This window comes from Zosterops lateralis, assembly GCF_965231275.1.
Source record: "Zosterops lateralis genome assembly, chromosome: 9".
NCBI lineage: Eukaryota > Metazoa > Chordata > Aves > Passeriformes > Zosteropidae > Zosterops > Zosterops lateralis.
The window spans coordinates 23,607,390-23,631,343 of record NC_139769.1 but is presented as its reverse complement, the minus strand read 5'-3'; the positions used below and the strand labels follow the sequence as shown (position 1 = coordinate 23,631,343).

Genomic DNA, 23,954 nt, shown 5'->3' with positions numbered 1-23,954 from the left:
GATCTTATTTACTTCCAGAGTATTCTATTGTAAAACTATTAACTTTTAAATTGTAGTCTAACTGGAACTCTGAGTACAGGTGTTTTTCCTATAATAGTTAGGCATTAATGCACTGATGATATCATTTGCTTAAAACTGAACGATGCACATCACTTGCAGCTCTGTCACAAGTGGACTCATTCCTTATGGGATTTTTAATTTAGTTGCCCTCAAAATGAAGCTGTGTTTCCCGAATATCCAGTGTAGAAGTGGGACTACAAGCAGAAATAGTCATCAATAAAAACAAAATAAGACTTTTTTTTTCATTAAGCTCTGTTTTTTTACAATAAGTCTAGTAAGAACTTGGTAAGAACATAAACACGTGTTTATGGAAAGTTTGCAGTATTGGGATTTTTGGGAAAGAATTCTGAAGGAAAAGAAAATTAAGTTCAAAGGGTAATAACTTGCAGTCTTTATGCCATTGTATCCACACTTTAAAGTTGAATCCTACAGACTTCTGCCATTCTGAAGGTTTCCACACCTTGCCCTCTATGACTGCCTGTGGTTGGCTACAAATTGTGGAAGGCATGATGGTGTGATGCCTATAACAATGGGTGCAGCGGTGGGTTTGGCTAAAAATTGAAACAAAGCCAAAAAACAATGTCTCTAGGCTTTTTTCTTTGTGTCTCACCTGTTTGCTTTTTCCTCAGAGGTATTGAAATCCTAGGAAGGGTTCACAGTAGTCCTCTTCTAGTTGCAACAGGATTGTGGTATATTACCTATACTCAGTTTTAGATGATACTACAGTGTTTAAAGTTCAGGTAGCAAAGAGGTGAACTGTTTTTCTTTGAATATTTGTGTGCTTTAATACAGATTTTTTCCATTAGCTGTCTTGTCCTTAGCATAAGAAATTCAAAGCTTGTAGAGCTAAGGGAGTAAATTTAGGAATTTTAACATGCATTAAGTAAACTGTTGAGTTGCAGCCAAATTTCTCTCTCGTGATGGATCATTATTTCTGATGCAGTGTATGAGGATGCCTCTCTGGTAGACTAGCTTAAAATTTTCATGCCAGATGGGACAGGCTTTGCTGCTAGAGTGGTTTAATAGTCAGTGTGAGAGGATGGTAATTGTGCTGTTCTTGAGGAGCAAACAATGAGTTCACTTGCAGTCAGTGGAACAGCTCAGCAGCCCTGGGGTAGGGCTTGGTCACCTTTTGTCCAGCAGAGCTCTTGTTCCTGCAGCTTTGGTCGGGCAAAGAGACACCTTTCCTGCGGCATTCTTCAGGTTCTGTGATGCATTAGAATGTTGTTTGCAATAGGAAGGTATTTCCACATGGAAAGTGGAAGAACACATTTCTTGGCAGTGCACCCATCCTGCCCAACTGCTCCAATGTTTGTGAGGTGAGGAGGTGAACTGCTTGCAATCACTTTGCTTGGGTGCTATTTCATTCCTGTTGCTTTGGTTCCTTTCGTGCTGGCAGTTAGTGATGTCATCTTCTCTTCAACAGCATAGAGCTCCATCCTGTGCTGAACTTCCTCTGCTTTTACCTTGGTAGTCCTATTCCTTTTCTTCGTATTACTCACTTGAGTAATTTTTTTTACACTTTATTAATGTGCATCTCTACAATTGGGGATATTTTTTCAAACTGCAGCTTGTTGTACCTTCTTGAGCAACCTAATTTTAAAATCTTTTTCAGGATTTAAAAATCCTTTGCTCAAATGCCATTTGATGCTTAAGGAGCTTATTTTGTGTCCTCTCTTGTGTGGCTTAATTTTGATATTTAAATACACATTATTGATATATATGTTGCGGATGCTGTACCTTGTTTTTCCCCCATTTTCTTGGGTGGCTTTACCTGAGAAGATACTTTTCACATGCTTGTTTGTTCCGTAATTTCAAAGTGTACAGTAGTGCTGGGATGGTAGTCTTGAAGATGTAACATTTTTGTGACCCATTCATTGAGTGCATCTCTCAGTGTGGATGGCAAAGTCAAGTTTCTCTGTGCTGTTCTCAAAGTTTCAACATAGTAGAAACCAATTGTTACTATTCCCCCAAAACAAAACAAAAAAAACCCCCAAACCTCCAGCAATATTCAGTCCTGTTAAGTGTAAATCAGAGTCTTGCTGTGTGATATCACCCGTAAGAGTGAAAAGAATATTCCTGACTGTGTTCAAGTGTTTCCTTCAGGAAAGTTTGCTATTGACTTTCTGATATTGTCATTTTATGTTTTATTTGTAACTTTATTGGGTTTTCAGACCCAGCTGCCACTTTCCAGAAGTTTGTCTGGCTTTCAATCAGTCCCAAGTGCTAAGCCCAGGGAACAAAGGACTGTGAAGTTATATTTGAGGTGACTCGGCAACATAACATTTTGTTTCTATCTCATATACTTTGTTAAGAAAGTTTCTTTATAAAGCATTTCTCATCATAAGTTATTTTGTTTTAGATTGTGTGATATCCTTTTACAGAGGGAGAGTAGAATTGGTAGCAGGAGATAGAATATTCTGAAGCTCTGCTGGTCAGATTTAGTTTGACCTGGTAAACTTTTATTTATTGCATTCACTTTAAGATTTATATGATTTTTTTTTCCCCCGAACAGAGAAGAAAATATGTGCAAGAGAGAAATGCACATTTAGAAAAATAATGTGTTCTATCTGTATTTTCTGGCTTGGTGTGACCAACTAGTTTAAAAACTTTCAGCATTGTACATTTATTTCTGTGCTGGCAAATATGTATAAATTGTTTCTAACTGTAAGAAATTTAAGATGTTGGTGTTAATTACTGGTAAGATTATTACAGAGCTGTTATATAGGAACTGTACAGAGAATTTGTAAAGTAATTAGTGTAGGTTGGAACTTTAGGGGTGAAACTTTTACTCGTTAGGGTACAGTACTGTAAAGGAGTGCTCAGTAAGCTCTCATGCAGAGTAACGTGTGGTGTCAGGGATTAAATTACTGGGGCTGTGAAGTGGGGTAGTGAATCATTTCCAGGCAGTCTGCAGAGTGTTGCTATCTGGGGCTTGAAGAGTTTACAGATGAAAAAAGAAGTGGTTATTCAGTCTTATTCATCCACAATTCAAACCAAGTCTTTAACTTGAGCTCTTCAGTCTGAGACATACTGCATTGTTCTGTTTTTATTTCCCTTGACTTCTTCCCAGAAATTCAGGTTAATTTGAGTCTTTTTCAAGCTTTTATTCTTTTGGTAGTGTATCAGAGCTCAAGTTTGTAGCTGGATTGGATGACTCGAGCTCCAGAAGGTGCAGAATCAAAGGGCAGAGTGACCTAGATGGATGTGGAGAGTGACTTTTAAGTGGAAGGCACTCTGAGCATTAATACTTATATGCAAGGAAATGGAACATGCACCCAAATGCTGATGGAGAATATAATCAGTCCAAAAAGCTGCTGCATTAGGGTACATATTTTAATTTCCAGGTGAAATTATTTTAAACAGGAAAAAGCACTCAGATTGATGCATGGGGATGCTAGAAAGGTAACTAGTGATGAATCACACTGAAAATGTTTATGGTTCTTTTACCAGTCTTTGGGTCACTGAGAAACTATGACCATAATGCATGCATTGACTGAAGAAGAAAAAAACCCTGTTGATAGGTCATGTTTTTGAAGCATTAGAGTTGTTTATTCAGTTCTAGTTATTATGTTTAGTCTTTCAAGATGTAGTTTTAAGGCATCTGTTGATGTCAGTGTTTTTAACAATGCATGTATTTCTAAAATTGATTATATTTGGTGAACAAAAGGTCTCAGTACAGTTTTTCATGACAAAATTATTGTTGGGCTTTGCTTGCATTCTTTAGTTCTTAGTGTTAAACCTATGATTGAAGCATTTAATATGGACTGCTCTTTGCCTAAAGGAAATGTGTGTCATAACTTTATATTAATTATATTGAAAATTCCAAGTGTATTGAAGACCCTTGAGTAAGTTTTTTAATAGTTGTTCCGCATCTAATTCCAAGCTTAAAAACAAAGGTCCAAAGTCTTACCATCATGGTAGCTTTATTTATGAGGCTCTTCTTTCTTAAATAACCTTTTCTTAGTAGGTGGTTTATCATTTTAACTGCTTCTATTACCATCAGCGAAGCTGGGATTTTGAAGCTGGAGTTATAAACTAATTCTTGGCCAAGTATTACCATTGCATCTCAGTGCTAGTGCATGACTCGGCCGCACAGGTTGGTTGGTTGCTTTGGGAGGGAGAGGAGAGGCTTTGCTTTTGTGTTCGTGGAGAGTGTGGCTGAGCATTTGTGCTGATGGGAGCTGAGGGCATGGCCCGGAGGCTGCGGGTCACTCACTCTTCTGCTCCTCTTTACTGTGGCCCCTGGTTCCTCTTGTATCCCTGATCTGTGTTTGAGCAGCTGTATTGGGGTCAGACCCTGGCCTTGGAGAATAATATGGAAGAAATGCCCTAACAATTCTAGCCTGCTCCTTGAATATCTTTTACAGCATTAACCTGGCTGACACCCTCAGCAATTTTTGAAGTGGGAATGAAGCTGGAACAGTGGAGTGTGTGACCTGGAAACATTTGTTTCCTGCTTTACCCAGGCTGTGCACAGTGAGTGGACGTCCCCAAGTGTACAAACCATTGAGACCTTATAAAATAGCACAGACACGCAAGGGGCAGGGCTCTTGCTTCTGGCAGTGTTTATTTCTGTAGGAGAAGTGATTGGCTGACAGGTACAATATCACACGGTGCGTGTGAGGGGATGGAATCGATAAATCTGTGTTCTGGGAGATGTGTCAGTGCTGTTACTGCTTCAGGGGCGTTTGCTGTGGCCCTCTGCAAGCTGAAGATGCTTAACTCTAATTCACCAGTCACTTGAGAGTCTGAGGCAGGAAATTGAAGAGCTGGTGGGCAGTTTGGGATGTGATTTCTGCTCCGCAGACAGCAGAGCAGGGCCCTGCAGTAGCTCTTACAGAGGCTGCAGTAACCATTTGCAGGAATGTATGTGGGTACCTACACTGACCATTTAACATGTTTTGAATTAGTACAGAAAGCTTCCATGCCATTATTTGCTATTTATCAGAATTGTTTTATTTGCTACCTGAGCAGCTTCTAAATAGTAGTGGCCCCTGTATAGCTGCTGGGAACATTCATCAGGCCGGAAACTGGAGTTTGCTTGAGGCAACAAGTGGCTCTTCATCAAGTTATTTACTTCTCCTGCTAGAGAGAAGGGTCAGGACAAGGCTGGGAGCAGGAGGCTGATGAGTGCCAGAGCTGTGGTTTGTGGCTCTCATGGCTCATTAAATGAAGCAGGATAGATTTTATGAGAGACTTGGGAAGACTTTTACAAAAGATGAAACTCGTGGCAGTTGAGCAGAGATTTGTTCCCTGCCAGGTGCCTCTCTCCCCTTTGATTTACTTTCTAACTGTGCTGCTGGCTCTTTGGGCCTTTATTCCCTTTGCAGTGCTGTTGGAGACAGGGAACAAATGTGGAGAACTAATTACAAAGTCAGGGTTTGTGCTGAGAGGAAAGAAGCCACAGCAGGCCAGGCATAACAGAGGATGGTGCTGTGCTGGTCTTGCTATGGGATGTCTGTATTCTTTGCAAGGAACATCTAATCAAAATAGTTGGAAATGTTCTGTGTCACAGTCATGAGGAACCCATAACAGGTCAGTCTGGAAAGGATAAAAGTTCTTCTGGTGGTGATGTCCTGAAATTTACAAACAACTGTCAGCTTAGATTAGACACCTCTGATTTGTGTCACTCCAAGTCATCAAAAGCATCCCTTCAACTTAGGGAGTTCTACCAAACATTCTACAAGGCTCCAGGCACCACCTGAAATATTAACGTGCTTCCTGCCCTGCAGCAGTGACCTATATAGTCATAGAGCAAACTGTTCTCCATGGAAATGTTTTTGACTCAAGGCATAGTTACAGCTTGGGGTCGAGGGTAAAGGTGGGAAGGCCTATCAATTAATCAATTTATATTGGGAGGCTAGGCTGCTTTCTTTGGCTTATTTTATTATTTTTAGTAGGAAGGACTGGATTCATACATGTCTTTACCTGCATTTTACTTTCTCAGAATTATGTCTGTAGTTCAGAAATGTTGAATCTGGGAGAAGGGGAGGGGTGGCCTTGAGCAGTGAAGCTGAAGAAGAGCTGGAACTGAGGTGACTGGAAAACAAAATATGGTCAGTGACACTGAGATCTTGACTTGTAGTGGGTGGCAGGTCTGGTGGCATGATTGAGGGAGTGAGGGGGAGGAGGTGAAACCCCAAAGTGTTCAGTAAGTAGATAGCTGTCTCTGCAGTGAGACGAGTATGATAAGTTTCAAACTCTGGAGTATCTTTTTATAGACACTGGAGAGTTCTTAAATCTGGGAAACTTTTTTGGCTTCATTTCCTTTGACTGCCTGATGATCTTCCTCATCTAAGGAAGAAAGAAGGAGCAGCCACAGATGTTTCCCAGAGCATGTGCATTTCATTCAAGGTTGTCTGGGTTTCAGTTTAGGTTAATTTACTCATGATGGGAGCAAGAAGCTCTAACAGCTTTGAAAATTCGGTATTTTTCTTGGACTTTTTTTAGATTCGGGTAGGAGCCGTGCTTTGGTTCTGCCTTATTTCTTCGTCTATCGTGATTTTGTGCTGGTGCACAAAATGCAGTGTAAGAAATAACAAAAACATACCACTTCCAAGTAGCTGTTTCTGCACAGTATCAGTTACCTCTACCCAAGTCTAGCTGAAATAGCCCAAAAGTTGCTTAGATGTAGACAAATGCTTGTTTATCATGTTTTGAGTGGTGATTATCGTGCCATTTTAGGTAGGAACTGTTTGGATGGTTGGGTGATGGGATCAGCTCATGGTAGATGCATGAGGCTAGGGAGTTTACAGAAGGAAAAACGTTTTCTTTCCAGTCCTGGTGGCACTATTTAGGAGCTTTCTTTGATCTTAAGGTGCTGAGAATAGGGGGACAGAGAAGGAGTATTCAAAAGCAAATGGGCTACTGACAGCAAGTGTAGTCATTGGGCAGTTGCAGGCTTCTGGCACTTAGCATAAATTCAATCTAATTAAAATTAATTAAAAAACTCACGCCTCTTTTTATAACCTTTAGTCTGGTATTGTGTATTTATGCAGATTCTGGCCTGTGTATCATATGACAATGACAGTGTTGCTCTTTAGCACTCCAGAAGTGAATTTATCAAGTATAATGACCACACTTTTATAGTTGGCTTGTAAATCAGTTTCTTAGGTATATTTTTCCATTAATAAGTTGAATATGTTGCATTATAATATGTTCTGGGAGTATGAATGGGGCTTCTCAATCTTGTAGTGGGGAGAATTTCTGAGACTGCATGCAAGTTGTAACATATTTTCACATATTGTCACCAGACAATATGTAAGTCACCAAGATTTAGGTTTATAGCCTTTCTCTGAAGTGCTTTCACTTATTCCATGCAGCAGGAAAAGCTTACTCTGGTTACAGAAAGCAGCAATATCAAACTGACCTTTGTTTTGTCTAAAGAAAGCAGATTTCCTAGTGACTACTCAGGTTTTGTACTGGAAACAGAACCTAAACCACCACCATCACCAGGAAGATGACAAAATAACTTAAGAGAGATCTCTGGTGTTGTTCATTTAGATATGACACTGCTGTGTTCACATCGAGTTACAGGAGGCTTCTTTTTCTTTGCAGAAACGGAAGGCTTCAAGATTGACACCATGGGCACCTACCATGGGATGACTCTGAAGTCTGTGACAGTGAGTGCAAAGTCTTTGCTTAAATATGTTTTATAGACGTGATTGTGAATGTATATACAATATATGTTTAGAGAGAGATATCTTGTCCTCCTTGCCTAGGCTCTGCAAGGTCATGTAGGCTGAGTAACAATTGGTGAAAGTTCTTGTCTGTGAGAAGACAAAATGTGTTTTGTTTGATCTGCATGTTGTAGAGGTCTGTGCCCCAGGAATTTGTTTGTCTGCAGTCAGAGGGTGTGCTGGGGAGGCTTCTTGAGTTGCAGCTTTTCCTGTCATACTCAACATACCCAGGTTTTTGCTGACCTTAGGTGTGTCTGGAAAGGACATAAGTGATCATAATCATAAGTGATAAAACTATACTCAGAAAACTGAAGTAATAAACCCAGGTTTTGGAGTATTGCTCTGTTTCCCACTCTGCATTTAATAAAATAATTTTTTTTGGTGGTGGAAGAGTTACTGTTACTCAGCATTACCGTTAAAGCTTTCTAGCCTGGTGAGATGGACTTCTATTGTATGGCTGTAAAATGCTGTCAATGGGAACTGAAGCATTCACAGATGAGAGAGAGAGACCCTCAAACAGATTCCCTTTTCTTTCTTTGGCCTACTTTTGTCCACTTTTGTGGAAGTGGGTTGAATGCTCTCAAATAAATGCTGTTTTGATCTGCTGGTAAGTATGACAGATGCTACAAAACTGCTGTAGTGCCCTCATTAAGGTTTTGCCAGCTGCATACCTATGTAAATGTGATGAATAGACAGCACTAAACACTCTCCTAAACCCATGCACTACTTCTAGTTTGCACTTCTCATTTGAACCTAATTACGTAGAAATTTCTGAAAACTGTTTAAAGGTTTTTTGTTCGATGAAAGTCCTTTCCCAAATCTTTCATTCACAGCTCCTCTTGACTTAGGATACTGTAAAAGAAAATGGAAGAGAATATTTAAGGAAAGAATCTACTTAGCAGTAAATAGTGTAATTTCTAGATGAATTCAGGAATTGATTGGAAGAAGAAAAAAGAGAAACTATTATGTCTGAAGATTTGTTCTTGAATTTTGGGCTGTTTTATGAGGAATTGAAGTGTTGTTATACCAAACCCAGGTTTCTATGGGATATCATATCTGCTTCAAGGAGTAGTGATTTGAAATGGTTTAGTAAATAGGTTCTGTTTAAATTGCTCTGTGGGGAGGAAAAAGAGAGAAGAAAGAGAAAAGCAAGATTATAGTAAAGCAGAAATGCTGAAATGTTTTAAGCTTATCGGTTTAAAATTTGTCAAAGTGAAGGAATGTACAGTAACTCTAAAAATTATTATTTTTTTTAAGGTCATAAAAGTAATTAAGGTTTTTTTGTCCTAGGAATCCTACTTCATGTTTTGAGCATACTGCCTAGGGTTTTAAAGTTATTAAACTGTCCTTGTTGGTTTCTTCCATTTAGGAAGAAAATATAATAGATATTAAATTACAAGTAAACCTTTTTTTAACATAAACCAGAATTTTTTGAAATAACTATTTAAGAGTGCACGACTGCACATAAAGCATCATCTGTACTTGTGTTGTGAGAAATATTAAAACTCCATCTGTCACTTAACTTTTGTCTAAGAAAGAACTGGTGAGAGATTTTTGGAGCCTTATTTTCCAGACTATTAAAAAGGTGCCTTCAATATTTTGCTCATTCATAAATTGCAGTGATGTCCTGGCTGTGTGTTTCAGATGGGGGAGAAATAAATATGTTAATTATGCTCATCTGTTTTTGCCTAAGCTTTGTCATAGTGATGGACCACACAGTTCTAACCCTTAATATCAGATCGTATTTTTGTGGGGAATAGTTACTCTCCTGCCGCTTGGCAAGTTTCATATTTTGCTTTTACTCAAGGTTTTTTGTGGTTTGTTTATATTATTTTATGCTGGACAAAATTAGGGAGGAAATGGGAAAGTAATTGCTTCCCCTAGGTGTTTAATGGGAAAGTACATTATACTCATTGGCTGAATCACAGTGATGTGGAGAACAGTATTGGAATTCTTTCCACCTGCATGATCTCATCTGCTGTCCTCATAGTATTGGTTTAATCCCTGTAGGAACTCATCAAACATTTCGAAGGAATTGGAGTGCTAGGTAGCTCTTAGTTAGAGGCTCCGTTCAAACTTCAGACCTCTGATTTCCAGATGGATGCTCACGTTTGAAAGCTTCTTTTTTTATGCCATTGTTCTCTTTGACATGATGGCTCCTCCGTTTTTTCTGTGGTGTTTGCTTCCATTAATGTGTTTTTGGAGTGTGGTCAGATTGTCTTAAAACTTACAGTTCTTACCTCCAGTGTAAAGTGATCCACTGTTTAGAGTTGCCCACCTGCTTCTCATACAAAATCTGTAAAAGGTTTTTTATTTTGTGTTGTGTTCCTTACACTTGCACTCTGCCTTACTGTAATTCTCTGTAATGATTTTTATGAAATGTGCAAAACTTCTGTTTTGTGTTTGTTCTTGCTGAAATGGGAGCTGTCCTAGATGCTTGTTCTTTTTAACAGCAGAACAAAAACTTCTTCATCTTGACTGCTTTCTTTTCATCAGTGATGTTGGAAACTTTCTTAGCATTCAGAATCTGTGCCAGAGCAGATGGTGAATGGTGGGCTTTTTCTGAAGTAATGTCAGCTAAAATAACTTGTGCTGCTGGCAGTTCTTGCCTGTAACAGGGTTTTTTGCTTGATTGGCACACTATCTCTTAGGAAGAAGTGACTTATTTATTGAATTTTTATTGTGAAGGCATGATCTCATTATTCTGAACCTGGAATTGTTTATAGCAAGGCATTTTCCTCAGAAAGATTTTAAAATATTTTTTCCTTTTTTTTTTTTTTTTTTTTTTTTTAAATACCTGTGGCACCTTCTATTTGCCTGAATTGATGATGTTTTGGGAAATTAGTAAGTAAGCTGGTGGTGGTATCTCTTGCTATCTGCTTCCCCAGCAGTTCGTGTTGCAAACTGTTCAGCATGACATTTCAAAACCTCCAGGTCTCCCTGCAGGCTTCACTTCCAAGCATAATCCCCTGTATAGCAGAACAGGTTCTGTTTTTTACCTAGTAAAGTTTGATATTTGAGGTGGAGCAATCTTTGGAAGAGAAATATGTTTGTATTTCTGTACCACACAGGGTGTGAGATAATGCTGAGAGAGAATCTTAGGCTGATACTCTAAACATTCTTTGTTACTGGTGTAAATTTGACGTGTTTTGGGCTTTAGCTTCCTGCTTTTCTGAAGGGTAATGTTGTTAACTTGGAGGCCAGTGTCATTTGGTCGAAGCCTAGAAGGTGCGTCTTACCTTTTACATACAGTGAAATTGAATTTTGGACTATTCATTTCTGTAACTAGGATATGTGAATCACTTAACTGTCAGTGCAGCTCAAGATGTAAAATTCAAACAGACCAGTTATCTGCACCTAGGGCAGGATGGGAAGAAGTTGCTTGTTCTGTGAGCACCTGCTGAAGTTGTCTGTGAGCAGCTTCCAAGCTAAACCCTTACAAGCTGAGGGTGTGCTTTGTATTGACTGTGTGCACTTGCAAATAATATTTGTTCATCCAAAATAATAGTAATGGTGATGCTGGTTTTACTCATCTTTGTGCTTTTATCTTTGAGTTCTCATGGCATTAATATGAAAAAAAGAAACAGCATGAAAGGCTGTGGAGTTCTGTAGGGTGATTTCCTCTGATTTCTGAGTGCCCTGACTGGTCAGGAGCTGTGATTCAGGGTGCTGGAAACTTGTGTTCAAATGAACAAGAACTGCATAGCACTGCACTAAGCCCTTGTAGAATTTTTTTTTTTTTTTTTTTTTTTTTTTGTCTTTTCTAATTGCTGGAAAGCTCTCCTGTTTTCAGATTGGGGTTTCTTTTAGCAATCAGGGCTGCTGAAGCTCGGGAGCTTCCTTTGTCTTTGGTTTTTGCTGTTAGTAATGGAATGTGTCATTGATCATCTGCGCTCATAAGCAGCCAGAGCCACTGCTGGCATTTCTTTCTCCTCCTGTTCAGTAAGCAGGCAGGTGCAAGAGCTCTTGTAGGATTGAGCTGATGGTCTTCCCAGAGAGCCTAGAGCTACCCCTGGATGATCAGTATAGTTAGTGAGGGTTTTACTGGAGGTACTTCACTTAGAACAAACACAAATGCAAATTTCTGTGGTGTATTCAAACTCTGTAAGTAAGAAATTCTGTGTAAATTTTCAGTGCTTCTGTGTTGAGTGATATTTTTCCTCCAAACGGACAAAAATAACATCCCTCTTATCATTGTACACTGCCAGGCTTTACAGCAATGGGTAAAAGTGCCCTGAGTAAACATGTGAGGATATCAATAAGTAAAGTAAATGCATTACATTTCAGTTACAACAAATACATTTCATAATCCTAACAGAAACCAAGTAATTAAAAAGAAGTCCCTGTGTAAACCACAGTACAAGCAGGTGTGATTTCAGAAGAATTGGAGACTGGTTCAACACCCTCAAGGTCAACAGCATTTTTCGGTCAGTATCAGATTTGGGGAATTAATTAATCAAAGGATGTTACTGTTATTGCCCTTAAAATCTTTTTGAGTTGGGTATAATCTCTGTCATTGTTTTTTTTTTTTAACTGAGAGGTGGTTTAGCCACCTCTGGTGTATTTTCAAAGGAATAGTGTGTAGTATGAATGAACAGAATTACTAAATTATGGCAGTTTACAGACTGAGCCATTGGAGAGGAAGCAGTTGGAGCAGAAACAGTTAACATGGTGTATGCATGTATTTGATATAAAAGACTTAAGAAAATTGATATGCTTCTGTGTGAGTAGGTAAATCCACAGGATCCTATAATTGATCATGAGGAATTTGTGATTCAGTGCCAAAATTCAAAATGACTGCTTAGAAGCATATGGTGGAGTTGGACATTGTCTCTATGTGTTCAGATAAACAGTACTTTTAAAAAGAAATAAAAACTTAATAATACATCTTTAATATTAGAGATGGATGAGAGATACCTACTTATCCACATCAGTTTTTTGTGCCATGTCCTAATCTCATTAAAATGTTGGAGGACAGTGGGATTGAGGGAGGAGTCAGCAGAACAACAGACTCTTTGAAATGTTTGAAACAGGCTCTGAAGTGCCTCATAATTTTTGTGCAGCCTGTGCATAAGGTGGTCATTATTCCCAATGTGAGTGCAACACCAGCCTGCCTCCACCCCCACTCCTGTCTGCAGGCTCAGCAGCATTCTGTGAATTCTCTCTGTGCATCCTGCTCAGTTTTTAACCAGCAAGAGGAGGTGAGGAAAGCTGTAATAATACAGAATCATAAAGTTACACAGATTTACATGGAGGGCAGATGTTTTTCCACAGATCATACTTGAGGTAGATACTTGTTTTTATTAGGTTTGCAAATAATTTTTTACCATAAGTATACTTCTCTATAACTAATTCAGACACATCCATGAGGTCCTTGATCCATTAGGATTAAGGGCCAGGACATGACCATGAACTCAGAAAATCCTTTAGCTGGAGAAATGAATGTTTCTCCAGAACAGTCTGCCAACAGCCTTACACTGCTCTGGGATAGCAGACAAGAAGGCTTTGTGTGTCTGTATTACTCTAATGAGAGTGAATAAAATGCAACCAAGTTTCCTAAGAGCTATTTTATATTTAAGGCCCACACAACGGTTTCAGTGATTGGCGTTTCATTGCCTCAGTTGTGTTTCAAATATTAAATTGCTTTCCTTAAGGAGTTTTAGTATAAATAGTGAAGCTGATACAGACCAAGAAAAATCACATACAAATGCTGCTTTCAAGAAAAAGTGTTAGGTTGAACAATGGTGAACTTGTTTTCCTTGGGATTGTAAATGGTGTACATCTGTGCCAAGATATCTGCCTGTTGTACTGCGTCACACAATAGAACTGCCTGTTTTATGTTGAGGCTAAGAACTGCAAACTCAAGTAAAGCCAGGGATGTTGTATAATCAGTCATGCCTCAGGAAGTTAGGCATTGCTGTGTGGCACCAGTGTGCTGCTGAACAAGAGGGAGCAGGACCTGGAGCTGTGCAGCTTTGCCCCTGAATGAGGGTGCCTGGAGTCACTGCTGTGTGTAAAACTCAACTGTGTCAGTGCTCAGGGTGCTCGTGGCACAGCTGGCAGGTCCTTGACAGGTTTGAATGGAGGAGTGCCAAATATGAGAACCAAAGCATTACTGAGTATACATTCAATTAGAGTTTTAGACATCCAGGAAGCTTTACTTAAAAAGGTTTGAGAGCCTCAGACATACTTGGTATGAGTTCTGAGATGACCTCCTAGATCTGTCTTGATCCAAAGCTGCATGACAGGAGTGTGTTTGCCAGCCCTAAGGGTATCCCCTGAGAAACTCATCTGCCATGCACACTGTGCACTAGGACTGGGATCCTTTATAAATGTTTCAGCAGTCACTCTCATTTGGAAACACAGCCGTAAATAAAACTGCCTAGGACACTTTTTGTGTTCTTTGGGTTGGATGTCCACCTTTACTTGAGTCCTGTGTAGGATTCTGCTTAGATTCATTTGTGTTTCACAGCTCTTCCGGTTTGTGTGTAATCAAAGCTTTATCGGGTGCTGCTCAGTGGTACCAGCTGAACCTGAGCTACAGGTTTTTATACTTTGTCCTAATACTTCTGAACAATCAGACATCATGCACTGCACAAGCTTATTTTAAACAACTGAGTCAACACCTTTCCCTCTACAAATTATCTCCAGACATCTAATGAATGTCTAACTGCTGCATCTTCACCTGACAGTTCTGGGGGAAGAAAAACTCTGCTGTTATGTAGGGTTATAATTTATTCACAGATACTGAAGGTGGTGTAACAGTCTTGTAGACTCAGTAGAAATGAGCATGTGTCAGATGGGGGATCATTTAACATACCTTCTTCTCCCTGCAGGTTATGGGTAGCAATCCTCTTGTCTTGGAAATTAGAGTTTTAACAAAGTTTTGAAGGTTTCTAGCACACTTTGCAATTCGTGATACAGTAACTAAGTCAAAATTACAATGAAAGAATTTATTGATCATCTAAGTAATTTATGTAACTGATGTGGGAACTGAGTCAAGATTTCTTTCTCTGGTCGGTTTTTGAGATGACACCATTGTCATTAGGCCCTGTGACAGTTTATTACTTAGTTGTTTGCTCATAATAGAGTAAGGTAGAATTCATTATTTGTGGAAACAAATTTTCTTCTTTTTCTGCTTGGACTACTTGCTTATATCTAACTTAGTGTCACAGTCATACCTTCTTCTGAGCTTGGAAAGTAGGATAGCTTGTTACCTTAGCAATATCCATAGGAACTGCCTCACAGCCCAGGCTCCTGTACATCTCACTCATGTCATTTGCTGCTACTTAGTTAAGCCACAGCACATTCTCCATTATGATTTGTTTATAATTGTTTTATACATTCTGTGCTTAGTCCATATTGTTACCCTCTTTGAACTCACATAAGGACCATTGTTTCAATATGTGACTTTGTTCTGGTGTTGCGCTTTTAAAGGTCCACTTCCTTTCCTTTTTCTTGCAGTTTTGAGTTTATTTTGTTGTTAAGTTTTTTTTTCCCCTTCTATTGAATTCTTTCAGTATGTGGCTGGGAGTGTGTGATACCAGAGGGTATCTCAATGTGGCAGATTTTGTTCACAGGTTCACAGTTATTACAGCAGTGTGGCATGGCCAGGTGTTCTTCAGTTCTTCAATCAGAATATGTAAGGCAAAGATAGTCTTTTCAAACCTACAGAGCTTTAGAGGCAAGTGTTGATGAAATGCTGAGGCAAGAGCCCTGGTTCTTAGGTCTTTTGAGGGATGGGTTATAAGTGGTGTCATTTGGCACAACTTCCAGGTGCTGCAACATAACTAATGAGAAGATCCAGTTAGAATAACAAAACAGGACATATTTTTAAGCTTTTTTGGCAGTTCCTTCTTGCACCATTTAAGAAGATAATTGATGAAGAGTGACTATATTTAGATCTCGAAATCTGTGAGATTTTAGTGTTCCATCTAAATCCAGGTGTTAATCTGCCTGTGTCTTTTATGCAGCCCCACTATTGCTGTTGAATCAGCATCCTCACTTTTAGGATGTCTGTAGACCAAGTCCTGATGTAGTCAGGTTTGCTCCTGGTGGTTGTGGATAACAGTCTGTTCAGCACAGGCTTTCCTCTTAGGTAAATGCCTGTAAAGGCCAAATAATGAACTCTGCATTAGTTATGGCTCACTCACCTGGCATTTGGGCAGTGCTGATCATTCCTCCCGGAATATACCTGTGACTGTGAGCTGCTGAGCTGCCATCTGGAGCTGGCTTTGTGTTTACACTGAGCAATATGCTATTGCTGACACCACTTGCATCACTGCTGCTGCAAGGGTGGGTCCTGGCTCTTTATTCATCCCAAACTCACTCAGCTGAGCTGAGGGACTTAAGGGGAGATGTGTGTGTATGCAAGTGCGTGTAGGCAGGCACTGAATGATGTACTGGCTGGTTTAATTCTCATTCACCACTTTCTCTCTTGCCCCTCTTTGTTCCCAAAACATTTATGGGATTTTCTGGAGATTTTTGGTTTGGGATTTTTGTAAGTAACATGAGCCTCATGCAAATGGGACTTAACACTGAAGAAGGTGATCTGGTTAAAAAAAAAAAAAATCTGGTTCCTTACCTTTGTGAATCAATAAATGTGTAGCCTGATTTCAAATTTCTTTGAGAGACAAACATTTTGATTTTCTTTTACAATGTAAAAGGCTAATCTTGAATCTATGCATCTGTAATACTTAAATATTTTAAATAATGAAGGTTTGTCCAATGCACTTAAAATGTCAAATTTATCTAAGGCAGTCGGTAAATTGAAAGAAATTTATAAATAACTTTGAGAACAACTGTGCTTTTTACAAATACATCATTTAATTAGCTGGTCTATTGTTATAAACGACCCAGACCCCAAGTGGGAATGAGTTATAGAAGTTTTATTGAGAACCAAAAAAAATCAGCCAAGCAAAAGGGACAGCACTGGGAGCATGGCAAAATGCCAGAGGCTCATGCACAAAATGGTGGGTTCACCTTTTATACCCCTGATATTGCATCAGCTTTATGCATATTTATTTTTGGTTTTATATAACCTCGCCCCATGTCACTCTTTTCAGCACCGACATGGTTTTGTCACTGTGGCCATCAGGGACCACAGTGAGCTTCAGGACTTCATTCTGGAGGATGAAGTTCTGCTCCTTTTGAGGTCATGTCTTGAAAGGTTGGTTAGCAGCAGTCTGTCCAATGCTAACTCATAAACCTACATTACAACACATGAAACCATACTATCCTGGTGAAAGCCAATTTCACAACTGGGCTATTCTAACATTAACCCCTTTATAACATGTATTATTATCTTAATACTAACATTGTAACATCAATTCATACCATACTTTGCAAAAGCCAATTCCCACTAACTTGTTTCTCACCCCTATAAAACTGTTGGTTAGACTGTCTACAACTTGAATATTAACAAAGCATGTTTTTATTTCATCTTACATTTCCATTGCATTTGGCACATTAAGGTTGAGCAAGTCCAACTATTCAGCTGGTTTGCTGCTTTAAGAAACTTAGGATGTATTTTTGGAATTTAAATATCTTCCTTTCTCTCTTTCCATAAAGATATATGAGTAGGTTTTGTGTATGAGCAACAGATATGCTTATAAGATTCAGTTCAAGTGTGAAGGAAAACTTGGTGTGACTAAGCAAAGTGACGTAGTGATGTGATAAGTTTGCTTGTAGTTAACTATCAGTCTACTGGCTGTAGGTTCATAGAACTTCTAATTTAGAATATTGTTAAAAATTTCTAGGTTTCTTCATATAAATAGTGGGTTTTGTCTTTTTTATTGCCTGAACCTCTTTTCCCCAAAGTGAGGTGGGTGTCTCCTGGTGCCCTCCCTTGGCCTGGAGAGAGGTGCAGCTACTGAGTTACAGATCTGTGATTTTGGGTGGCTTGGTGCTGCCATTCTGAGGAGACACGGAGAAAGCACTGCCTGTCTTTCATTCCTTGGGAGCAGTAATTTGAGAGTTTAATTTCCCTGGCCAGCAATTTTCATAAAAGTTGACAAAGGCAATAACTTTCCTCCAGGTTTTATTGAAATTGGGAAGTAGTTTCAAACCACACTGTGGGAGAGGGGAAGGAATATTGCTAAAGTAAACTGAGGTGGGGAAAAAGCCAACTCTGCTTTTGCTTTAGCATGGGAGACTTGAGGGTGCATTATGCAGCACTATCCATCAGCCCTACTTCCCAGTTACCTTTGGAGCAGTTGGTGTAAATCAGGCAAACAGATTTACATAGAACTGAAATAAAAATGGAATACAGTCATCATTAAAGCAGATAACCTGCCTGATTAGTTGTGTTTTGTCATGACTGCTAGCTAAAACAAAAGACTTGTGGATAGAGAGGGCTTTAAAATGCCTTAAGACAAATATTTTGTAGCTAATAATACATAGAATATATTATAATATACAGAACATATGCAGCTACCTCATATGGGTCTATAAAAGCCATTCTGTTTTAGGGTGATGATGTGTGCTCTAGCAAACAATGATTTTTATAGTAGCTTTCACATGTATAATTATGTCTGGAAAATAATGTCAAGAAAAAGCTTCCAAAAATATCTGGACATGAATAGCAGGTGAAATGCAGATTAAAGTAGTAAAATGCATATTAAAATCATAAATGAATTTTAATGCTGACTTAGAAATGAAAATCTAAAGGGACTCTGATGTTACATCTGATTTTAAAGGGTAGGTTTATAGCTGGCTCAGATTTCAAAGGTGAAGTTTTAATAAGTAAATCAGCTTCCTTGTTCATAGCTGAATTTTTTTGAAAAGTGTATTTGCTGGTTTGTTACAGTTCCCATTCAGAATAATGCAAGTGCCTAACCAGGCAGTTTGCTCACCTAAGGTGAACTAAATATTTAATATGAGTAGCTTGCATATGTGTGTTATTGTACTGCACAACAAAACCACAGATTCAATATGTCCCTTATATTCCTTCCCCTGGCAGGGCTCCGCAAGACTCTTAATGTCCTTTTATTTTCCTCTCTGGAAAGCTGCCTGCACTTGGCTTGTAATACCAAACACTGTGAATTGTAATACTTTCAAATACGAATGTGGGTATTAGGTAATTTTAAAGAATGAGTACCATAACAGTAATCCATATGCAGGAATCTATATTTTATAGATGGAAATTTGCAGTACACAGAAAATATTTTCAACAATTATTTTATTACTCCTTTAGATGGAGCTGAGAGAAATAGAATATAGATTGTAATAAGTACAACATCCTCCAGGTTAAGATCCAGAATGGATTAAAGTTAAACACTAGGATAGTATTACTAATATACTAATATTTGTGAAAGTTCTCAGTTATGAATAAAAATCATACCTTTAAGGAAATAATATAACTTTTTCTGATGCCTCTCCTAAGTGGAATGGAAATGATTGATTAACCTGACATTTAATCTTTGGCATGCTTCAGGGAGTTTCTGCCATATGTTCAGCAAAGTGGTGTTTCTTTAGTGAAGTCATATTTAAACCACGGTAAAATGCATAGAAATGTATTGATACTTAATAAATGTGGCATAACTAAAGAGTGTTCACAGCTTATGATTTTTTCCCCCTCCTCCCTCCTCTTTTTCTTTTTTCTCCTTTAAACAAAAGACTGACTTTGGCTCAAATAGGCTTGGCTAGTTTCCTCTCCCACCACATTCCCCAGAAGGAAACTAAATGAATTCTGTCCATAAGAAGATTAAAAGCTGATGGGGTGGGCAGATGTTTTATTTTCTCAGGGGTGAAGGAAGTAGCATGAGCTTCTCTGGCAAGTCTGAAGATAATGGAGGTGGGAGGGAATGTTTTGCTCCTAGTTAAATTGCAGAAAAGGCATTTATACCTTTATACCATAATACATTTCATCTGCTCTTTGACCTTATCTTGATGGAAAAATAAAGATGTATTCTGGGTTTATGTATTAGTAGTTAATTTACTCCAATTTACTCCAGAGCGTACTCTGTTACGCTTCAAGATAAATTTAGGTGTTACTGTGAATTTTATTAGCTTTCTACTTCTTTGTTTCTCACTTTTGAGTGTTTAAAACTCAGACTTCTCCTACATTATTTATATCTTGGTTCATTTTACTTAGTTAGTTTTCAGTTCTTTTGCTTAATATCCTAATATTTTTCTTTTCTGTTGATAAAGCCCTGGCTGCAGTCTGGCTACTCCTTATGAGCAAACTGCTGTAGGAGAAAGTCCTGGTGGACCCTGTGTGCTTTCTAGCAGAATTCACTGAATCCTCTTCCTGGAATGAACTGATTCCTAACCCCTGAAGCCTCATTTCTCTGTGGTAGCCTCCAGCCTGGTGCTGACCTGGGAGCCATTAAGTAACTTAAAATGACAAGTTACATTCCTTTTTCATCTTTGGATCCTCCTGGATTCCAGGCTTATTGAAGGGATTTTGTGACAAATAAATAGGTTTCTGGAGGTGCCTTTGTACTCACACAAAAGACAATTAAAATCAACCAACCAAACAAATCCCAACAAAAAAACCTCAAGAAAACCACACACACACAAAACCCCAAAAAACCCCAAAACAAAAATGTGTAAAGCTTTGGGGTGAAAAAAGCCTTCCCTGTGTCTGAAACATGACTGTGGTTCTTCCTGGTAGCCTTGGCTTCTCTGTCAGCCAGTGTCCTTCAGGGACTTGAAGACCTTGTGGAACTTCCTCCCAGCTTCCTGTTGTAGCTCCTGGGCTCCCCAAAGCAGGATTTATTTTAATGGGTTAAAATCTTAATTCATATTTCATTTGTAGTGAAACACATCAGGTCTTTCCAGGGTGGAGCTGTTGCCACCTAAGCACGGCTGGAAATCATTAGGAAGTTAAGAGTCTTCAATAATTGTCTGTGTTTTCTGTTAAAGCAAGTACTTTATAGTTCTGCCATTCACAAATAACCTTTTCTCCTTATTACAATGGATGATGCAATCTAAAATGGCAATATGCAAGTATTCCTTAAGGCTATATCTAGATCAAGGCACTCAAGCAAATTAAAGCAAATTACCAAAGTGTTCAACATCAACATTCATAAGTTATAATGCATTAAATTGCCATTGGCTGGTGATGTCTTTAGGAATAAAATTAATTCAGTGAGCTGTATGTAGTTTAATTTCCTTGGTTTACAGTGAGCGAAGGCCAATTTACTTCTGCATTGGAAAACTCACATGGGAATTTAGTGCATTTAAATTAATATGTTTTGACTTCTCACCTTTTCTTGAATCCTGATAAACCTTCAGATCTTGGTTCACCCATTATGAGGTCCCATTCCTTACTGCTGTGTGTGGCTCACATGGGGTTACAGATTTCGTCTGCACCAGGGCCACAAATAAAATTCAATTGCTGCTCTTCACTGCAGGCAGTAATGACTGGATTATACAGAGCCACGATAGTATTTATTAACTAACCTGCAAAGCCTGCCTCTTTTCCACAAGGCACAGTCCAGGATCCTCTAGATCTCATGGACATCCAGTACTAAATTCAGCACCTTTAAAGTTTTCCATAATGCACTTGTGCTGTGTGTATATGTATATATTGAGAGTTAAAATTGTAAAGGTATTTTTAACTTTTGGTTTTATTTTGGTTGGCAAGCATAAGGGTAATTTGTTTTGCCTTCAGTTTTATGTTTGGGGTGTTTAAGTTGAGAAAGGAATAGGAGATTAAATTTCAGTGGATGCTTAATAGACTGTTTATTTTAGGGCATAGTCAATGCTTTCACACTTTACTTCAGCTGTCATTACACAAGAAAAAACATTCATTTCCAGTGCTTAAACTGATGAATTGAAGCCTACCACTTAAAATTTGTCCACTTATTTACTTACATAAGCTCCTTAAGGCTGAATATTTTCTCTTTTAAGTGCTTTTCCTGCCTGTGTATTTCCTCTGAAGTATGAATTTGTGGGGTTTGCATCTTTTATCTCCCTGTTTAATAGAAAGAGATGTACTGTGTAATACTTAACTAAAGTATCACAACTTACAAGTTGGGTAATTACTGTCCATTAGTCCAAAGGACTTCTACTACTTTTTAAAATAATTTTTCATTTAATGCAGTTAGAGGCAGCAGAATAAATGCACTGATAATTTCTGCTCCCATTCTGCATGTGTGGAGGATGGTACAGTCCTAGATTACAACATCCCTATAGTTGAATCTGTGTAGGTGAATTTCTGTCTTCTGCCATTACAATTTTCAGTAAATGGGGAAACTTAGGTAATATTTTTGTGACTTGTTGGCTAAATTTTGCCAACTGTTTAGGGCGGGAGTATTGCTAATAACAGGTCCTAATCAACATTTATTTATACTTACTGGTTTTTTTTTTTGAAACAAGTAATTTTGATTTGGTCTGATATCATCTGATTGTTAAGTAAAGAGTTGTTCTGCAATATATGATCAATTCTCTAAAGGACTAAAACTTGTTAGTAAGCTTTGAAAACGTATAGAGAATTCAGAAACTGTAGTTCGGTATTTATTAGAAGCAGGCAGGTTTGTGTCATCTTAGGGAGTCATAAAGAATTGGTTTTTAGGGAGTTGGTGTTCACTTGTTTAAAAGGACTAGTTAGAAATTTCTCTGAGAGTGAATGTTTAATGTGTTTTTGAGGTGTTTGGGTGAAGAGGGTTTGTATAGAAAATGCTTAGTTTTTCATACTGTATCTTGCAAAGACCCACTTCTAGGGGTTACAGCATATTTCTGATAACTTGAGAAAACCTCTAGCTGTGAAGAGGTAGTTTTAAAAGGAATATAGGATGACAAGAAAAGAAAGCTTTATTGATAGTTGGAAAAACAATTTTTTTTTTTTTTTTTTTTTTTTTTTTTTTTTTTTTTTTTTTTTGACTTCCCAAAATCCAGGGACAAACACATTTTTATCTGTATTAGCCACTGAAACAAATGAAATGCCAAATGTTTTAGTTGGCTGTGGTGGAAAGCAGCTTTTTTTTTCCTATGGCAACACATCTCATTGTCATGATTTTTCACTTCTAGTAACTGACAAAGCCAGTGTGAAATACGTTCAGCAACTATGTAAAGCTATTTTTGCCCAAGTCTTAAAGTGTCACAAAAAAAAAAAAAAAAAAAAAAAAAAAAAAAAAAAAAAAAAAAAAAATTGTCCAACACCTTGGGTGTTACATAAGTGAATATGATGAAGAGTGTGAAGGACCATGTGAACCTAATGAGGCTGAACAAGGCCCAGTGCAAAAGGGGCTGCACCTGGGTAGGGCAGTCACAGACTGAGGTGGGCACAGGCTGGGAGAAGGACTGCATGGAAGGGGACCTGGGGGTTTTCTGCTGGATGAAAAGCTGCACATGAGCCAACAGTGTGCACCCACAGCCCAAAAGGCCAACTGAATCCTGAGCTGTGTGGAAAGAGGGGTGGGCAGAGGTCAAGGGAGGGGATTGTTCCCTTGTGAGACCCCACCTGCAGTGCTGCATCCAGCTCTGGAATCCTCAGCACAGGACAGACATGGGCCTGTTAGAGCAAGTCCAGAGGAGGCCATGAAGGTGCTTGTGGGGCTGGAGCTCCTCTGCTCCAAGGACAGGCTGAGAGCTGGGGCTGCTCAGCCTGCAGAAGAGAAGGCTCTGGGGAGACCTTCCTCAAAAAGGGCTTGTAGAAAAGTGGGAGAATGGCTTTTGGCAAGGGCACATAGTGCAAGGACAAGGGAGAACAGTTTAAACTAAGAGGGGAGATTTAGATTTAAATGTCAGGAAGAAATTCTTTCCTGTGAGGGTGGTAGGGCACTGGAACAGGTTGCCCAGACAACCTCTGGAAGAAGTGTCCATTGTTTCAGAGTGTGTGCTTTGCCCAACTGCAATTTATCTTAAATTGAACTGGATCATTGGAACTGGAGCAGGAGAACTTTGCTATGTCCTAGCCAGGATATGTCAGCATGGACTGCTTGCTGCAATTCCATTGTTGTGAGAAGAAAGAAACAACACTTAATGCTCCTGATCATCTGTTTTCTCATGAACATCCTATCATTTATCTGTTCTATGAGTAACTCAGGATCTGATGAATTCTAGGACTATGTTAGTGCTTTAGGTGCTAATACTTGTAGATTCAGGATAATATTGTGATAAGAAATGGGGGAAAAACCCCACTCTATTCCATGTAAAATATTTTACAATGAAAAAAATTAATACAAGATTCATAAGTGTTTTCTTTCTTACAGAACTGGAAAAGGTAAAACATTAGTACTTGACTGGCTGTCATAAGTACAGGCA

At 38.7% G+C, this 23,954-nt stretch overlaps 1 protein-coding gene across 1 annotated transcript in view; it reads left to right on the top strand.

Annotated features, from left to right (window-relative positions):
* The window catches only part of CDC73 (cell division cycle 73), a 102,581-nt gene that overhangs the window by 24,028 nt on the left and 54,599 nt on the right, over window positions 1-23,954 (top strand). Inside the window, exon 10 of the mRNA XM_083867191.1 lies at window positions 7,621-7,685. Within this exon, the coding sequence (XP_083723317.1) occupies window positions 7,621-7,685 (65 nt within the window). The remainder of the gene's footprint in view (window positions 1-7,620; window positions 7,686-23,954) is intronic.